The sequence below is a fragment of the Phoxinus phoxinus genome (genome assembly GCF_949152265.1).
Source record: "Phoxinus phoxinus genome assembly, chromosome: 16".
NCBI lineage: Eukaryota > Metazoa > Chordata > Actinopteri > Cypriniformes > Leuciscidae > Phoxinus > Phoxinus phoxinus.
The window spans coordinates 31,656,602-31,675,196 of NC_136891.1; the positions used below are offsets into that span (position 1 = coordinate 31,656,602).

Genomic DNA, 18,595 nt, shown 5'->3' on the forward strand with positions numbered 1-18,595 from the left:
ATAATAAATGCGATGTGATCTACAGCACAATGACTCTTCCGGTTGGACACCTGATCTGATTTGCAGCTAATGCAGCAGATTATATAGATATTAGTGTCTGGAAAGAGCCTGTGATGTACATAATGCTGATCTAAGTAGGCAGCTTACTAGTTTTTGAGAGACAGCCTTTGTTCTCAAAATTATTTATAGGCTATAAGGGAGGCCTCCTACTCTTTTTGACCAATTAATGTGCATAACATTTCCAGTGATTAATCTATAAGGATTTTCAAATTAATTCCATACAGGGGAAAAAAAGTTTTCTACCAGAAGAAATGAAAATTGGCATGGCTAGGGAAAAAAATTATTACTGAAACTTGGAAATCACACTTTGACATTTACAGGACGATATTAAACTGAAACACACGTACTCGTTTGTAAGGATTCAAGTTTTACAAAGTATCTCCTTCAACCTTCACGCAACTCCTGGTTTAATGATAAAAACCCATAGGAGTCAGAATCATGTCTTTTCATAATTTTCGATCCATTTGATGAAATTCTCGCCCTGACTGATGCAGTAATGATTATATATGCATGTGATGTGACACACAAACCATGTTTAAGTTGTTCGTCTGTCACTGGTGAACGGCTGTGCTCCTGTTCTTCCCACATCTGGAGTTAAGACCAAAACTATTCTCTATAACAATAATAATAATAATAGTAACCTCATCATATTGACCTTACATCCTCTTGTTTATCAAATTGAGACCAAATAATCACGACACATCGGACGACATGTATATCTCCATCTATCAAAATATAATCGCATTCACTGCCACTTTCAGATCGATTCTGGTTTTCCTCTGATAATCAGGTAAGTAACGTTAGCAGAGATCATCCGTTAACCATCGCAACTCGCTCGAGGGATAAAACGCGGGCATTTTAGAGATTACAAAGGAGCATTCCTCCGAGAAAACACATCCGTGGCCCCCTTTTCAAACATGTAAGGACTGTTGGGAGTTGGCATGGACAGTTAAATCACAGACATGTTATTATGAACTCACCTTCTTCCCTCTCCACCTCTCGTGCGGTCTCTTCTCACACAAAACCTTCCGATAAAAGTCCGACACAAGCTTCTGCTCTCCGCCTCGTAATAATAAACGCCAGCGAAGTGCAGTCTGCGTGCAGCCGTTATTCCTGCTGTTTTCCCGTTTGGACGCGGGATATTTTGCAGCGTATTGTTGTATCTACTCCAGCAGCCGCACCGTTGGTCCCAACGTCTCGTTCACAATTATTCAACTTCGAAGTTCATACAAAAGTTGCTGCTCCGCCTCGCGCTGCAGCTGCTGATGAGGTCACTGCGAGCTGCTGCTACGCTTCGCTTACAGGAATCTCGCGATAGTTAAGAAGAGAGAGGAGCGTGATTTGTGTCTGTGGGAATGGGCCCCCTACGGACAGCGTTGCCCTGGCAACAGCACAATTTATGTGCTGCACGGTTATCGCGCGACTGGTATTCTGTTGCCTTTGAAAAGAGTAGGGTTGACCTCTCCAATGTGTGCATTACTAAATCTGTGTCGTGTTAATTGGGTAGTATTTGTGGCATACTTAATTATAAGCATAATGATTAATAGTACGAAGAGTAACCTAAGTGTTTTACCTCATTTGCAAAAAACCGTCTCATGTTTATTTAATATTCCTCTTTGCTATTTGTAACCAGTCGTGCTTGATAAACTAAACTCTTGCAGGACGTAGTTTGTGAAAAACAACTGAAATCAATACCATCCCAAGTTATTTTCTCAATCACATTTTTATTGTCTGAATATGAACCCATTTCATATTATGTTATACACAAACTAAAATGTTCTGGCAGTTTTAGATGATAGCCTACATTTTAAGATGATTCTGTCTTTTCCACTGAAGCCTTGAAAAATTGGTGTCAAATGCTAACGATTATTTTTACATTTGATATATAGTAGCCTATGTCAGCATGTAAATTAAACAAGGTGCATGCTTAAATGTAACTGTAAATAAATAAGAATGAGAAGGTTTGTCCAAACTTTTTTACTGGCACTGTAAAAATGACAGTTTTGTTTGGGATTTCATGTGAATATAGTTCCAATATAGTTACCCACGCTATATGTTTACTCGTTTCGTGTGTCGTAAGTATTACTAAAGAAAATTGAGTTATAACATCAAATGGAGGATTGTAAGTAAACGGATTTCATCATTAAAATATGTAGTTTGTTGCCCCAACAACTTGCAGTTCCTCATGAAAATGAATTAATTTTGGTTAAAAACATTTTTAATATAAACACTGTAATGCAGATTTTAGTCAAGCTACTGCATGCAGAACTTACTGTCCATATTTGATAAAAGATATTTTAATCCAAGGAAAATAAAATCCAAAAAGTAATGTCCTCATTGAGCGCATGCGGAGGTTAATCTATTTAAAGTGAGTGCTAATACTTTTTTAAGGAAAAAAAAACTATAAACAAACATGCTCTTTTGAATAAATAAATTTATTTTCACACTAAATTTTCACAGATTATCATCTGTGCATAAACATAATTCATCATGTCAACCAGGTTGTTAACATCCGACCATTCCTTCTGAATGATTTAGGAATGCCTTTGTCCTGTTTGAGTGATCAATACTTGACGCCCCCTACATGTTGACCACACAACTGCATGTGTGACCTCACACAGGAATGTCTTGCCAGGGATGCCAGGGAAACAGGAAGAATGGTCCCATTCATTTAGTTCCACTCAAGCGATGCAGATACACTAATACAGAATGACATGCAGAAAGGTGACAAGTTGTTGCTGAGCACACAGGGTCTTTGTGTGGCCCAATGAGAAGAACGGAGCAGAGAGCGTGTGAGGCCTTCAAAATGGCTGGTGCACTAGTTAGTCTAAGCGATTAACATAATTTAGCATACAATTAAGCTAGCCCCTTTTGTTATTGTTCATATTTTTGTTATTATATTGATGGAATCAGCAAAGTAATTACCAAATGCCCACAGAGAGTGGCAATGGCAGTCAGTTATATTCACTATGCGTTCCAAGACTTTATTAGCATTTCCCTCAGAGAAGCATTAATAAGTCCTAATGCAAGTTGATGAATGCAATCTCATTAAAAAATCATAATTATCTTTTCATAGGTGCACAGTGCACACAATACAGTGTGGGGTATGAAAGTGGATACGCATGCTAAATGTTTCTCCTGTTGCCTGAATCAAAATCCTTAGGCCCTTCCCTGACTGCTTCACAACTGACTCCTATAATATGTTTAGATTATGTAGAAATAAATACATTTTCATAATAAATAATATGAAAATTATACACACATAATATATATATATATATATATATATATATATATATATATATATATATATATATATAGTCCTATATATATATATACACCGGTACACAGATTATATCACAGATTATATCAGATTATGTGTGTGTGTGTGTGTGTGTGTGTGTGTGTGTGTGTGTGTGTGTGTGTGTGTGTGTGTGTGTGTGTGTGTGTGTGTGTGTGTGTGTGTGTGTGTGTGTGTGTGTGTGTGTGTGTGTGTGTGTGTGTGTGTGTGTGTGTTAGACGGATGGACTGGTGGATAGATAGATTAATTGATAGTAGCTTAAGATAGCCTAAGGTAAACCAAGACAACACTAAATGTATGGTAAATTGCCCTATTGTGGGACATTTTTTGCACTTCAGACTTCCGGGACATATTGAGACGTGTAACCAAAACATTAAATACACACCCAATACCTTTTTTTTTTTTTTTAACAGTATGTGTCCTAATCAATTCAAAAGAGAAAAATTCAGATAACTCATTCATAAGAGAAAATATAGACATATTAGTGCTCTTATTGCGAGTCGTCTGAGACCATCTGCAGCTTTCCTAATGTGGGACAGTTGTGACCCCAAAGTGGGACACTGAAAAAATCAACATTGATACATGTAGAATAGTAAAATCTGATTTTATTTTAGATTCTCTCAGTAAGTAATTCTCTTGGTTATGGATGGATGAAATATGGATAATTCACACGCATTACAAACCACCCCACATTAGGCTGATCGTGCTGTCCCGGATTTGGAAACCACATTTCCTAATGTGGGACACTAGGAAATTTGAAAAAATATATAGTTTATACACACAAAGTTACACAATTTTTTTGATGGACAAACATTTCATAAGGTTATTAGGCTAAAAAGTAGCAGGATTGCTTTGTTTAAAATGTATTTAACTCCTTAATATTACATTTGTTAAAACTCTGTGTCACTAACCTTCGGATGGTCTTCACACAAGGTGCCTCCTATGTTTGATGATTGCTCCACCCTCAAATATGATTGGACATTTGATAGATCATGTGATTTTGATCACATGACACCACAGCTTTGTCTAACCCATATTTTCACTGTCATTCATGTATTTATGGGGGACCTACAAACACTAGAACTATAGGTGTCCCACATTAGGCAGTGTCCCACATTAGGGCAATTCACAACATTTAGTTCTGCATATGGAAACAAAGATGGATGGATGGATGGTTGGATGGATGGATGGATGGATGGATGGATGGATGGATGGATGGATGGATGGATGGATGGATGGATGGATGGATGGATGGATGGATGGATGGATGGATGGATGGATGGATGGATGGATGGATGAACGGATATATTAGATGGATAGACAGACAGACAGACAGACAGACAGACAGATAGATAGACAGACAGACAGACAGACAGATAGACAGATAGACAGATAGACAGATAGATAGATAGATAGATAGATAGATAGATAGATAGATAGATAGATAGATAGATAGACAGATCGACAGATAGACAGATAGATAGATAGATAGATAGATAGATAGATAGATAGATAGATAGATAGATAGATAGATAGATAGATAGATAGATAGATAGATATAGATAAAGTAAGGTAAACCAAGACAAAACCAAATGTACATTTAGTTCTGTGTATGGAATAATGGAAACAAAGATCAAGCCGCTTTCTCTCAGCATTTTTTTCAACATCTCCAAGCAGGTACAAAGGAGAGATGAGAAGCCAGAGTAGAAAGAGTCTGAATTCTGTGAAGTTCTCTCGGGGTGCTTAGCATTCCACATTGCGCACCTCCAGAGCTCAGAGAGCCAGCGTGACTCACTCTGGTGTGAAAGCACAGTGTGGCGAGGTGGGAGGATGACAACACAGTGCTTAGCAGAAGTGTCCTGAAGCTGGACCCCCCCTCTCCTCACCAAACGCCCCCGCTGCATGCGTACGCACCCCAAAAATAATACTGAAGCACATCTCGTTTCTCTCTCTCCTCGCGTCTGTCCTAAGGACACATTGGTTTATTTCACTCAATGCAAGTTTTGTTATGAGCAAATCAATGATTAAATGAGCCAATTGCATGGAAGAATTTGGTTATGGCATGACAGGATTATCTAGGAAAGGAAAACTGAGCGGAGCTAAGGGCTGTTTTTCTCCTCTTTCGTAATCAGCTTGATCCCGGATTCCCAAACTCTGAATGCTGACAATGGAGATGAAGAAAAAAAGATTAAATCTTGTTTAACTCAAAAGTGAGACTAATGACAAAAGCAGGATTAAAGGGAAAAAAATGTGAGCCAAATGTGTCCTCATGTAATCTCCCGACTTTGGCAGTTCTTAACATGATAACCATCATATGTTATCCAAGTTAGTCCTTCATGTTTTATACTTTATCATGTGTTTGTGTCTCTCATGCAACTAGTGATTATTAAATCAGCTCATACTTTTCATTAGAGACGCTCTCTTCCACTTGGCAGTCTCTTAGAGACGACACATGGAGTCATCTGTGAGAACACACTGTGTGACACCTAAATAGATTTGCTAAATAGCCTTACAAATGCGTCCTCTGCACACAATGCACATTGTATAAATGGCAACCAGAGTTGGGCAAATCAAGAATATGAGAACATTCACATGTGTATGTGTGCCACTCAGCACTCCAACATTATTAATGAAGAAATCCTCTCGTTTTGTAAATAGATGTATGCATGATGTATCTAAAATTGTGCATGTCATTATTTACCCTCATGTTGTTTCCGAACCTGTATGACTTTCTTTCTTATAACACAATAGAAGATACAGTACAGACAACATACAGTGCTATGCATAAGTTTAGACACCCATGCTAAAGTTGACTAAAAAGAGGAATAAAAAATCATCTTTTGGAAATTGAACTTAATGCCTTAATTTAAAAAAATAGGAAAAATCCAACCTTTAAGGACACCAATTTTCTTTGTGAATGAATAATGTATCGTAAATAAATAAATGTTCTTCCTTAAAATACAGGGTGCATAAGTTTGGACACCCCTATGTTAAATTCCCATAGAGGCAGGCAGATTTTTATTTTTAAAGGCCAGTTACTATATGGATCCAGGATACTCTGCATCCTGATAAAGTTCCCCTGGCCTTTGGAATTAAAATAGCCGCACATCATCACATAGCCTTCACCATACCTAGAGATTGGCATGGAGTACTTTCCATAAGATCATCTCTCAATGCAAATCAAACCAGCTGTTAGGCTAACTGAAATAAAACCATGCCAATCTCTAGGTATGGTGAAGGGTATGTGTTGATGTGGGGATATTTTAATTCCAAAGGCCAGGGGAACTTTATCAGGATGCAGAGTATCCTGGATCCATATAGTAACTGGCCTTTTAAAATAAAAATCTGCCTGCCTCTATGGGAATTTAACATAGGGGTGTCCAAACTTATGCACCCTGTATTTTAAGGAAGAACATTTATTTTTTTTACGATACATTATTCATTCACAAAGAAAATTGGTGTCTTTAAAGGTTGGATTTTTCCTATTTTTTTAAATTAAGGCATTAAGTTCAATTTCCAAAAGATGATTTTTTATTCCTCTTTTTAGTCAACTTTAGCATGGGTGTCTAAACTTATGCATAGCACTGTAACGATATCTTTAGCTAATGCATTAATTAACAATGAACAATACATTTTGATTGTATTTATTCATCTTTTTTGACAATGAATGAAAATGCAAATTTTCATTGTTAGTTTATGTTAGCTCAGGTCCATAATATTCAATAATATATAAAAATACAAACTTCTGAAATGCTTTAAAATTATTCTTCATTGATATGGTTAAACTTATTTAAAAGTGTTACCAATACATTAACTTTTGTTGTCACACAGAAGAAAGTGTTTTATAAGGAATGTAGTTATTTGTTTACATTTGAGATCATTTTATTTTGTCATATATATGTGCAATTGTATCATTGCATCCATATACATGTATGACTTGCTTGCAAACATGAGCACATGGCATGACATTTGCGGATTAAATCAGTGCTGACTTCACCCAGCTGCGTATGGAGAGATCTGCTTTGCTACAAAGATGTACAAGCAGGATATTTTGTTTCAAAGTATTTTTGAAGGATAGGCTACTTAACACGGCATACATAGCCTATCTGTTCTAAAAGAAAACATCATGACCTTGATAAAATTGCGCAAAAGAACTGACTTCATTATCAAAATACTTTACAACTGCTGAATAATCTATCAGTTCTGAGCATTACATAAAACCACAAACACATTCTTCTTCCCCCAGTGTGTTCACCATGCGCAACGACATTTCCATGCATGGATTTTAGCTTTGCACAACTGCCTCCTAGTGTGGACTTGTGGTGTTGCACTTACGGAGATTTGTTTAAAAAAGAAAATCACACCATTATTCTGTCTATATATCCAAAGTAATTTAGTACCACAATTTCAATAAAAAACCCTTTTCATAATTAAATGTTTATTCATAAATATTTGACCCCCCTAAACAGAATCACAATATTACAGTTTAATAAACAACCACATTCGTATTTAAATTTCTCTAATAGTTTTGTGGACAAGTTCTCAGATAGCACAGGTAAACATATCAGCATTATTCAAGAGTTCATTTAAATCAACATTAGTACAATACCACTTGCACATATAAATGCTTCAATAGTGTAATAATATATACATTGAATCATTAGCAATACAACCCATGTCATTGCAGCGACGCACACCAGCATTAATGCTGGGAATCACAACGGTTCATTCTGGATGCATTTCATACAAGTTGGGATGGGTGAGACGTTGATTAAAGTAGGATAAAAAATATTGTTCGGTGTGCAGTGATAAAAGTTCAACTTTAGCATTTCAAGAATCATTTATAGAGTAAAAGTTGAAACATTCCAACTATTCTAATCAGCTAAATAGTGGTTATTAATAACACAAAGATGTAATATTGGTATAAATACCACATTAAATGATCATATTTTAGTTACAATAACCTCAGATTAATGAGATAAAAACCCTTGCATTCATTTGCAATCACAGTGGACCAGAACTGGTAAGCAGCAAGTTTAGTGACAATGTTTTTACAGAAAAGAAGCTTATATTGTTACACTGACATGAGAAACTCTAGCTTCATCAATTCATCACTCAAGAATAAACATATTACCTTGAAAGAGCATTCAATGAAGGTCAAGTAGGTGCATTCAAGGCTTTAGAGAATTGTATAGAAAGCCAAATCAGATCTGGAAATATTCACATGAAGTCCCATAGCATAACAAAATAATGAATATTACATGTTAACAATGACGTTCCAGCCACAAAGCCATGTTAAATAAAGCATCCTGTCAATGCTTCCTCACACTTAAATCAACCTGTTCTTTATATATATATAAGATAACTTAAGAGTGACTCTGAATGTGTGGCTTGAATGAGCCTAGTTAAATAATGTACAGTTGCACTGAAGTGCCATTTTGATCGACTTTTTTTAAACTGAAAAAATATTCAAAATGCAACATAAATATGGAAATCAACTGAAAAATGTCACTTCCTGTTCTCAGCACCAGCAGGACTTACGGGTGTCGTCGCTACCGTTACACAATCCTTCCTGCTCCTCCAAAACTGCCAGATTTAACTCCTCGTTCATGGATCCTCCCAACAAATCAAGATCCTTCTTATTGGCTTGTAAGACTAATTCAGCCAATCGGGTGAAAGACTGTAATGGAAGAAAAAATATGAACCCTAAATTTGCAAACAAAATGATCAGATGGTTGCATGAACAACATTTATCCCTTCTTCAAATATCTAAAAAGAACAAAACCGATTAAAATCAGAAACACTGAAAAGAAAAATACACGCGGACAACATTGTACCTCTGTAATGTTGTGGTTGGTAAAGGCACTTGTCTCAAAAAAGTCCATTCCATAAGCCTTGGCAAGCTGGAGCAAAAAAAGATGATTAAGATGTTTGAAAGAGGTCTTAAAACTTAGATATGAGTTATTAGGGTTATCACACAAAAGAGTAGATGTGGAATAAATGGCAGTATGAATGAAAGATGCAGTGTACAGGAGGGAAGTATTATTTATTTACCTTATCTCCCTGTTCTGTAGCTACTTGTCTCTTCTGTTCTTCATCAGACTTGTTCCCAACCAGTATCTTCTGCACCTTCTCAGGGGCGTACTGGACAGAACCAGAAGAGATTCAACAGAAGCAGAGACAGATAAATATGAAATAGACTTCATTTAACAGGAGTGCACAGGTTTGAGTAAGATCATTAACCAGTATTGGTTTAGTACAGTGACTATTCATCCTGTTTTCTTTTGCACTCTTTTGGGATGGTGGCAATGTTTTTAAATAGAATTGGGGTCCAACAAGCTAAACAAGTATGAAAATTGGTACTATACGGTTATCGGGACCACACGATGGCCTACCCCTAACTCCGCCCCTAAACCTACCCGTTACTGGGGTTAAGACCAATCATACGGTGGCCTACCCCTAACCCCGCCCCTAAACCTACCCGTCACTGGGGTTAAGACAAATCATACGGTGGCCTACCCCTAACCCCGCCCCTAAACCTACCCGTCACTGGGGTTAAGACCAATCATACGGTGGCCTACCCCTAACCCCGCCCCTAAACCTACCCGTCACTGGGGTTCAGACCAATCATACGGTGGCCTACTCCTAACTCCGCCCCTAAACCTACCCGTCACTGGGGTTAAGACCAATCATACGGTGGCCTACCCCTAACTCCGCCCCTAAACCTACCCGTCACTGGGGTTAAGACCAATCATACGGTGGCCTACCCCTAACCCCGCCCCTAAACCTACCCTAACCCTGGGGTTAAGACCAATCATACGATGGCCTACCCCTAACCCCACCCCTAAACCTACCCGTCACTGGGGTTAAGACCAATCATACGATGGCCTACCCCTAACCCCGCCCCTAAACCTACCCGTCACTGGGGTTAAGACCAATCATACGGTGGCCTACCCCCGCCCCTAAACCTACCCGTCACTGGGGTTAAGACCAATCATACGGTGGCCTACCCCTAACTCCACCCCTAAACCTACCCGTCACTGGGGTTAAGACCAATCATACGGTGGCCTACCCCTAACCCCGCCCCTAAACCTACCCTAACCCTGGGGTTAAGACCAATCATACGATGGCCTACCCCTAACCCCGCCCCTAAACCTACCCGTCACTGGGGTTAAGACCAATCATACGATGGCCTACCCCTAACCCCGCCCCTAAACCTACCCGTCACTGGGGTTAAGACCAATCATACGGTGGCCTACCCCCGCCCCTAAACCTACCCGTCACTGGGGTTAAGACCAATCATACGGTGGCCTACCCCTAACTCCACCCCTAAACCTACCCGTCACTGGGGTTAAGACCAATCATACGGTGGCCTACCCCTAACCCCGCCCCTAAACCTACCCTAACCCTGGGGTTAAGACCAATCATACGATGGCCTACCCCTAACCCCGCCCCTAAACCTACCCGTCACTGGGGTTAAGACCAATCATACGATGGCCTACCCCTAACCCCGCCCCTAAACCTACCCGTCACTGGGGTTAAGACCAATCATACGGTGGCCTACCCCCGCCCCTAAACCTACCCGTCACTGGGGTTAAGACCAATCATACGATGGCCTACCCCTAACCCCGCCCCTAAACCTACCCGTCACTGGGGTTAAGACCAATCAGGGATGACTATACGGACTATACGTGACTAAAAGACACACGTGTGGTCCGGATAACCGTATAGTACCTGAAAAATATTATTAATGATAAAAAAAGCTATAAATTAATAAAGATATGCTTTAAAGTCCACAGGCTCACCTCATCTACATCACTGGCCCACTTCATGATGTGCTGGAACGAGCGCTCGCTTGTGATGTCATACACCAGAAAAATGCCCTGTTGATACAGAATCAATCCGCGTTTATCAGTGAATTATCCCACAATGACACCAGGAATCTCTATTAGATCTGAATCATTCAGTAGGTCACAATATAGCCCCTTTCACACAGAGATTCCGGAAAATACACGGATAATGTGACCCGGGATTTGCCCCGGGATCGTTTGATTTTGGTTCATTCACACTGCCAGTGATTTTCCGGGATCTGTGAGTGCGTTCACACACATCCCGGTAAGATCCCGTAAAGACACGTGACATCAGGATGAGACGTGTAACGTACGCCTCGAAAACATGTACACTAAAGGCCTCATTATACTTCTGCGTCTAACTCCGTCGGAGGCTGTGTGTAACGTGCATACCACTATGGAAGGCCATGAGGGCCAAAAACATGTGAATTTTAAGACGTTTTTAAAGGCTGATTTATACTTCTGCGTCGGACCTAAACAATTCACATGTTTTTGGCCCTCATGGCCTTCGGCGTACTCTGACGTGCACCTCTCCAAAAATGTAACAACGCGTCAAATCTACGCGGACGCAAGCGCTGTGATTGGTCTGCTAGATCCCCTCCCTCGGGTTTCACACGCTCCCTCTGCATGTGTAATTGCGCGTCAACACGGACAACGATGCAGAAGTATAAATGAAAACCAACGCGTTGCCTACAGCGTAGACTAGAGGCTCCGGCGTAGGTCCGATGCAGAAATATAAATCAGCCTTAACACATCGCGTACCGCTCCACAGAGCTGGCGAGCGCTCTCAGCTTCAGCGCGGATAGTAAGGAGCTCCTGGTCTCTGCCTCATTCCAGTTCGCAGTCACTCTTTCGTTCTTTCTTTGTTGACGATGAAACACAAACTTTCTAGAGTCGCACGATGGCACGTCCAATAAATTCACTACGACACACTACGATCACTACGACACACCCCTTACGGCATTGTTCCTGGCTTTTGTTCACACAGGGCGCATTCCGGGACTGATCCCGGCAATGTTACTAGGTCCCCAACCCGGGATTGATGCCGGTGTTGTGCCGAATTTCAACCCCCTGCCAAATTATTACCCCCCTCGTTGAAGTCAGCACCTGATTGCCTAATCCTAACCCCTCCCCCACAACTAATCCTATGCTAGGGGGGTAATAATTTGGCAGGGGTCAAAATTCAGCACAACACCAGCATCAATCCCGGGACGTGTTTGCGTTCACACAGAAGGCACTCTCGCAATTTTGCAGCAATTTCCTGGGATCAACGCGTTGTGTGAACGGGGCTTATGAGTAGTGAGACGTGTTTGTGGATGTGTGAAGGTCACCTGTGCTCTTCTGTAGTACTGCTTAGTGATGGTCTGGTATCTCTCCTGACCTGCCGTGTCCCTGCAGACACAAAGACATCTGATTAGATAAATAAATTGATCAAATACAGTTATATTACATTAGAGGAAAATAAAACATACCATATTTGTATTCGTACTTTAATGCCATCTATTTCTAAGGTCTTCATTTTGAAATCAACACCTGGGAAAGGAAAACATTTCATAATGATTTTAAATATTTCAAAAAAAAATGTGCACTCAATCAATGCTCTCATGGAACCATTCATTTTACTGAACCATTCGAATCAGAGCTGAGTGACTGAACAATAAGCAGAACTGGTGAGAACCACAAGAGAGATTGTTCCTTCTGTCGGTGTCGTTTTCTTAGAAATATACTTTGCTCAGGCTTAAGCATTTAAGATATTTATTTAGGCCTATTACATCAATGGCAAGAAAATGTACAGGACCGAACTTAGAGTGGGAATAAGTATTCAGCTTATGGGGGTGTTGTCTTATAGATATTATAGATTTTTCATAGAGATTTCAGTAATTTTATCAAAGAGTTGACAAGACAAATACTACAAAACAGCAAAAAAAAAAAAATCAAATCTATTGCTAATACTTCATACCTGTGCTATATCTCACTTCCTGGAGGAAGATGTCATTCAAGAACTGGCTTTTGTTAGTGTAATATCACAAGGGATATTAAAAAGGTAAAAAGAAAGTAAAGTGATATTAGAGATACAAGGATATAAAAAAATATATAAATTGATTAAATTTTAAAACATTAAAAATAATAATAATTCTAAATTGGTTTTGTTTGAAACATAATGAAGAGACACCTTGAATATTTCTTATTATCTCCTAACAATGATTTACAAGATTAAAGTTTATTCTTGTTAGAAGCTAAAAATGGCAACTTCTGCTTAATGCAAGTAGTGAAATTATTTATAATGTATCCCTCTGTTCACTGATATTGTGATAAAAACAAATTAATATGATTTCCTTTATTAAAATTATGAGTTTAATATTTTATCCAATTTATTTAGACACAAATGAACATGAAAATGATGCGCTCTTGTAAGGTGTGAAATCATAACAAGATCTTGAGCCCTGAAAGAAAACGCCGCTCTTGTAAAGCGGGGAATTATAAGAAAACAGCAGCAACTGCACAAACACAGTAATAGAGGATCTGTCAATAAGGTCCACTCCACGACCTTCCAGCTTCTGGAATAGTTGACTCCAAAACAACAGTAGTTGGATCTCTCTTCTATTTTTAACATGCCATGACTGCAGTGTGAATAAAAAAGCCAATTAATTCCTTTCTTTGTTGGATAGACAACTAAGAAAGCTTGTATAGAGGTCTTCATATCTAACATGATTTTAGCCACTAGTTTGTTTCAATTTTAAAAGGATTCAATGCAATGCCTGGAACCAGATGGCATGCACAAGAAAAAGCAAATACAAGAAATACTAAAATAAGACATCAGTACAAAGCCATTTTGAATGCAGTTTAATGGCATCTGCAGAGCTTAATAGCCTCAAACCGCAGTAAATAAAGTCGTGTTAGTGCCCTGAGCTGTCAAATAGGGACATAGAAAGGTCAGCACTACAGCCACTGAATTGGTGGGCCTGGGGCAAAGGAAAATAATGAAACAGCGGCCTCTACCTTTCTCTCTTTCAGAATTACGGGCAGTGAAAGGACAACTAATGCTGTGAAATACAACAAAAAGAAAAGAGAAGCCTCACCTCAAGTTAACTGTAATTCTTCTTAAAATATTAACATAAAACATAAAGAAATTAATAATATTTTATCTGGAAAATGTAAAAAAAAATTATGCACTCACATGAGATGAAGACGGCAGTTTTATCAGTAGCCTATTACAAGTTGTTTTGTTTTACAGAGAGTGGGTCCGCTCATGGGAGCGGCCATGTTTAATCACATGATTAGCCAGCGTGGTCTCTTTGTTAACATTTTAACAATTTCAGGTGCAAAACGTACAGTTTATAATGATTTAACCATTGTTAATCATGTAATATTTATTTATTAGGTTTAAAGTGTAATGTTTTTTAACATTGTGATCTTTTGAATGAGTTTGCATCAGAATTAACATGTCAAAAATTGTACTCAATTAAAAGTCTAAGTGCCTACTCAGAAAAATACCAAACTTTTTTTTTTAAGTATCCACGTTTTATTGTACTTAAGTACTTAAAAGTTTTCTAAGCTTTTGAAAAGAAGAGGCAGTAGATTAAAAAAAAAAAATTATGCGAAAACTTTGTAAAGAAACCTGTCACAATTTATTCAAAATCACAATTTATTAAAGTAAACCAATCTCCTGAAACCTGTTACCTGAATGTTGTCAGATACAATTTTCAGCAGATGATTTTACAGTGGTTTGACATTTGAATAAAGTGTAATAGTCAAGACTAGTCATGAACTCAAATTCATCCATCTACAGTGATAGTTTTTATAAAATCATATTACAATAGCTCAAAGTCACTTCGGGATAATATTTTTGATTTAAGTTGCACTTTTAAGTCTACATGAAATTGTAATGGAGTAAAGATTTATTTTTTACCTTTTAAATGTAACTGAGTAAAAATACAAGTATTCATCAGTTTTAACAGGACAAGTAAAGTGCAGATTCCCCATAATAATACTATTAGTATTGTAGTGAAGTACTCAAATATTTTATACTATAAGGTAACTGATCTAATAAAGCAGACCTTCAGTTCAATCTAATGGCCATTCAACAGACGGTAATGAGTATTAAACTTGTCATAATGTGCCAGGGCTGTAACAATTAAATCATCTCTTTGACACATTCCTTCTGAGACAGTGGCTAATTGGAAATGGAAATGATTTGAACAAGACAACAGACAGATATGCTATGGTGATTAGCATGTACAAATTTAAACACAAGTCCAATTTCTCTAGTGCTGACAGCATCGCAAACAATCGACTAGAAGAACCAGTGAAATAGAAATGGAGCTCGTACCTTGTTTTGTTCATCAAGCTGATCGATCAACAGCTGCTTTCTATAGCAAGAACAATTCAACATAACAGCATGTTGCCTCGAGGCAAATATATAACTGCGAAGAACCATTAGCTAATGCTTTATACTAATTTCAGACCACACATATTCCAGTACAGCGCTAAGATCCTTGACAGCCGAGTATCATAATGCATATGGGTCATAGCCCTGCGGACTAGAGCTCATTGAACCGTGTTTTAGGGCATCTCTCAGGACCAGTCCGACTAAAGCTTTTATCCAGCAGTTAAAGATTGTTCTGTATCACATCACTACTTAACAAAAAGAGATCAATCCCACAATATTAAATCAACTCTGGCGGGACAGACAGAAGGCTGCAGGAATGAGTCCTTATTGATCGGGGCGATATCATCATCAGGAATAGGAGGGTGTTATGAATACTGTCTAATTTCAAGCTTAAGCCACTTGATATGTTCTGCTCCCTTGGAAACACCGAGAGAGCCACACAACAAACCCTGAACTTTTGCAAAATAACAGCCTGACATTCACTCCGCATCTAATGAAGCGTGGGATTTAATTGAGGGATAAAAATGTTGGTATGGGTTCAGCACCTCAAATGCTTCATTGAAATGAACAGAAATGTGAATTAAAATGCGAGTTCTGTCATCATTTACTCATCCTCACATAAAATTCATAGTATGATGATAATATTTTCATTTTTGGGCGAACTTTCCCTTTAAATGTGGCAATGATGATCCATGAGTTGGATATAAAGTTGTATAGCCCTACACTTTTTTTTTTTTTTTTAACACTCAAATGTTTGTCACAATACGGAAGCAAACATCTGTCGTTAAAAAAGAAGACGACTCTTAAAGGGGCAGTTCACACAAAAATAACAGTTCAGTCATCATCTACTCACCCTCATGTCATTCCAAACCCATATGACTTTCTTCCCTCTGTGGAAGACAAAATTAGATATTTAGCAAAATGTCCAAGCTACTCTTTTCCATACAATGAAATTGTATCGGGATAATTGCGGTCATCATTCACATTCAATGTATGGAAGAGAGCTTTTTTTTTTGCTGCAAGATAACTATTTCCGGTTTCCATGGTAGCAAAAAGAAAGTCATAAAGGTTTGGAAAGACATATTACACACTATAAGATTTACTTATTAGTTTGCATGAATGAGAAAAATATGTTAAATTAAAATGTATTCAGAATGGGTTTGAGGTCAAATTAAAATCAAATTAATGGGCATTCTGATGACAATCCGTGAAAAAATTGTGTCTTTATGCATATTAGAAATGTATATGAGAAAAAATATACAATTATGTACTTCTAGAAACTATAGTAAAATAATCTCTCTCTTCAAATAAGCTGTTTGCAGGATGTAATTTCAGCACGCTGGGGAAAATGTTCTACTAAACCAAGCACTCACTGTTTAAGGTTTATGAAATACCTTTTTAAAGTCAAATTTTGTTTTTCATAAAATCCAATCAACTAAAATAAAAATGATCCCTACAACTGGGGGTGCTTAAAAGCTTGCAGTGATAAAACAGTCCTTTCAGAGAAAATGCTGTAGAGATTCCAATAAAAACCTTTACATATTTCTCACAAATGAGACGGAAACTTACAATTGAGTTAAACCTGATTTTCATTTCATATCATTACAAAGTACATGCATAAAACAGTGTGAGTTGGAATGGCTGACAGGACACATTTATGCATCAATCTATTATATGCAATTACATCACCTGCACTTTCTGTGTCTTCACTGCCATTCATGCAACCTATGTATGATATTATTAATTTAGATCTAGTGAATTTCTATTAGGCTTATCTCGGGACAATCTAAAGCAAACACTAGGCTATAGGTTTGTGACATCAGTGTAAATATGCAACATTTTAAGACCACACACACACACACACACACACACACACACAGTCAAGCATTTCAGAACGAACTAGAAAAGGTTGTGTAAATGCATCTCATATGTTATGCCCTAAATTTTATGATTAACTAACTGTATTTTTGTATGTATATTTTTGAAATGCATTTTCTGTAAAGCTGCTTTGAAACAATGTGTATTGTGAAAAGCGCTATACAAATAAACTTGAATTGACTTGAATTGAATCTCACTATGTGGTGTAATTCTCAAGCCATTCTCTTCACGGCTCATAGACTATAATGGCCCTGTGCTGCTATGGGTTTTCTTATCGGTATTTGCTGTTTGTTCTGCAACTCTTTCAACGAATGCATGAAAGTAACACTCTTACCGATGGTGGAAATGTGAGAGGGATGAAATTCATTGTCCGTGAATCTGCATAATAAACAGGTTTTGCCGACACCGGAGTCTCCGAGAAGCAGGAGTCTAAACAGCACATCATACTGTTTGGCCATGGTGTCTTATGGTCACAATTAAAGGAACTCAGCGTCGGGTTTCCATGTCCACCCTCTTCAAAGTATCATCTTCTCGCTTTTTCCATCGACCGGTCCGTGCCGAATGACTGTAGATAAAGCAGTAGTAGTCGATGTAAGCAGGAATCAGTCAGTAACGCTGCTGTCGGTGGTGGGTGCGGTGGGCTACAGTAGCTATGCTCTCTGTACGGTTCACCGACATCCTTCACACCTCAGGAAATGGGTGGAGATAACGGGCACACACACAGCATCATGCTTTTGATACTGATGAGTAAATTTACCTAGATTAATTTTTTTTTAATATATAGCCTACCAAGACTGCGTTCATAAAATACATTTAGCCTATAATAGTTTTACAACCTAATATAAATAATATAAAATTGAGGCATAACATTCAATCTGGAATATAAGCATTTCAGACCGTCATAAATTCACAGTGAATTCGTTTTTCTGTTGACAACAAAAAAAATATAGACCACGTCAAATGAGTAAATCTATGGGGATGATGGGTTTTTTTTATAATTAGCGATGCCCGATTTGTGACCTCATAGATCTGTAGAGTCGATTCCGTTTGGGTGAATCTGCTAAATCAACTGAATCGGTTCACAAACCGGACCGAACAATTCGTTTACGATTCGGA

General features: G+C 38.2%; 2 protein-coding genes across 7 annotated transcripts in view; both read right to left on the minus strand.

Moving 5' to 3' along the window:
- sipa1l1 (signal-induced proliferation-associated 1 like 1) overlaps window positions 1-1,353 on the minus strand; it is an 84,885-nt gene extending 83,532 nt beyond the window's left edge. For all 6 annotated transcript variants that reach the window (XM_079639415.1, XM_079639418.1, XM_079639414.1 and 3 more), the window contains exon 1: window positions 1,041-1,353. The gene's annotated coding sequence lies outside the window, so the exon portion shown is untranslated. The remainder of the gene's footprint in view (window positions 1-1,040) is intronic.
- Window positions 1,354-7,505: 6,152 nt separating this feature from the next.
- On the minus strand, window positions 7,506-18,502 carry rab15 (RAB15, member RAS oncogene family). Its single transcript, XM_079583725.1, has 7 exons — window positions 17,814-18,502; window positions 12,684-12,744; window positions 12,543-12,603; window positions 11,167-11,244; window positions 9,416-9,505; window positions 9,199-9,264; window positions 7,506-9,041 (listed from the first exon to the last, which is right to left on the minus strand). The coding sequence occupies exons 1-7, from the start codon at window positions 17,935-17,937 to the stop codon at window positions 8,883-8,885; spliced, it is 639 nt and encodes a 212-aa protein (XP_079439851.1). The 5' UTR covers window positions 17,938-18,502; the 3' UTR covers window positions 7,506-8,882.
- Between the last annotated feature and the right edge of the window lie 93 nt (window positions 18,503-18,595).

Coding starts and splice junctions, on each gene's coding strand:
- rab15 (XM_079583725.1), bottom strand. CDS start 17,937: ATGGCCAAACAGTATGATGTGCTGTTTAGACTCCTGCTTCTCGGAGAC. Junction 12,745..17,813: donor CTCTCACATTTCCACCATCG/GTAAGAGTGTTA, acceptor TTCCTTTCCCAG/GTGTTGATTTCAAAATGAAG. Junction 9,506..11,166: donor GGGCCAGTGATGTAGATGAG/GTGAGCCTGTGG, acceptor GGTTCTGTCCAG/TACGCCCCTGAGAAGGTGCA.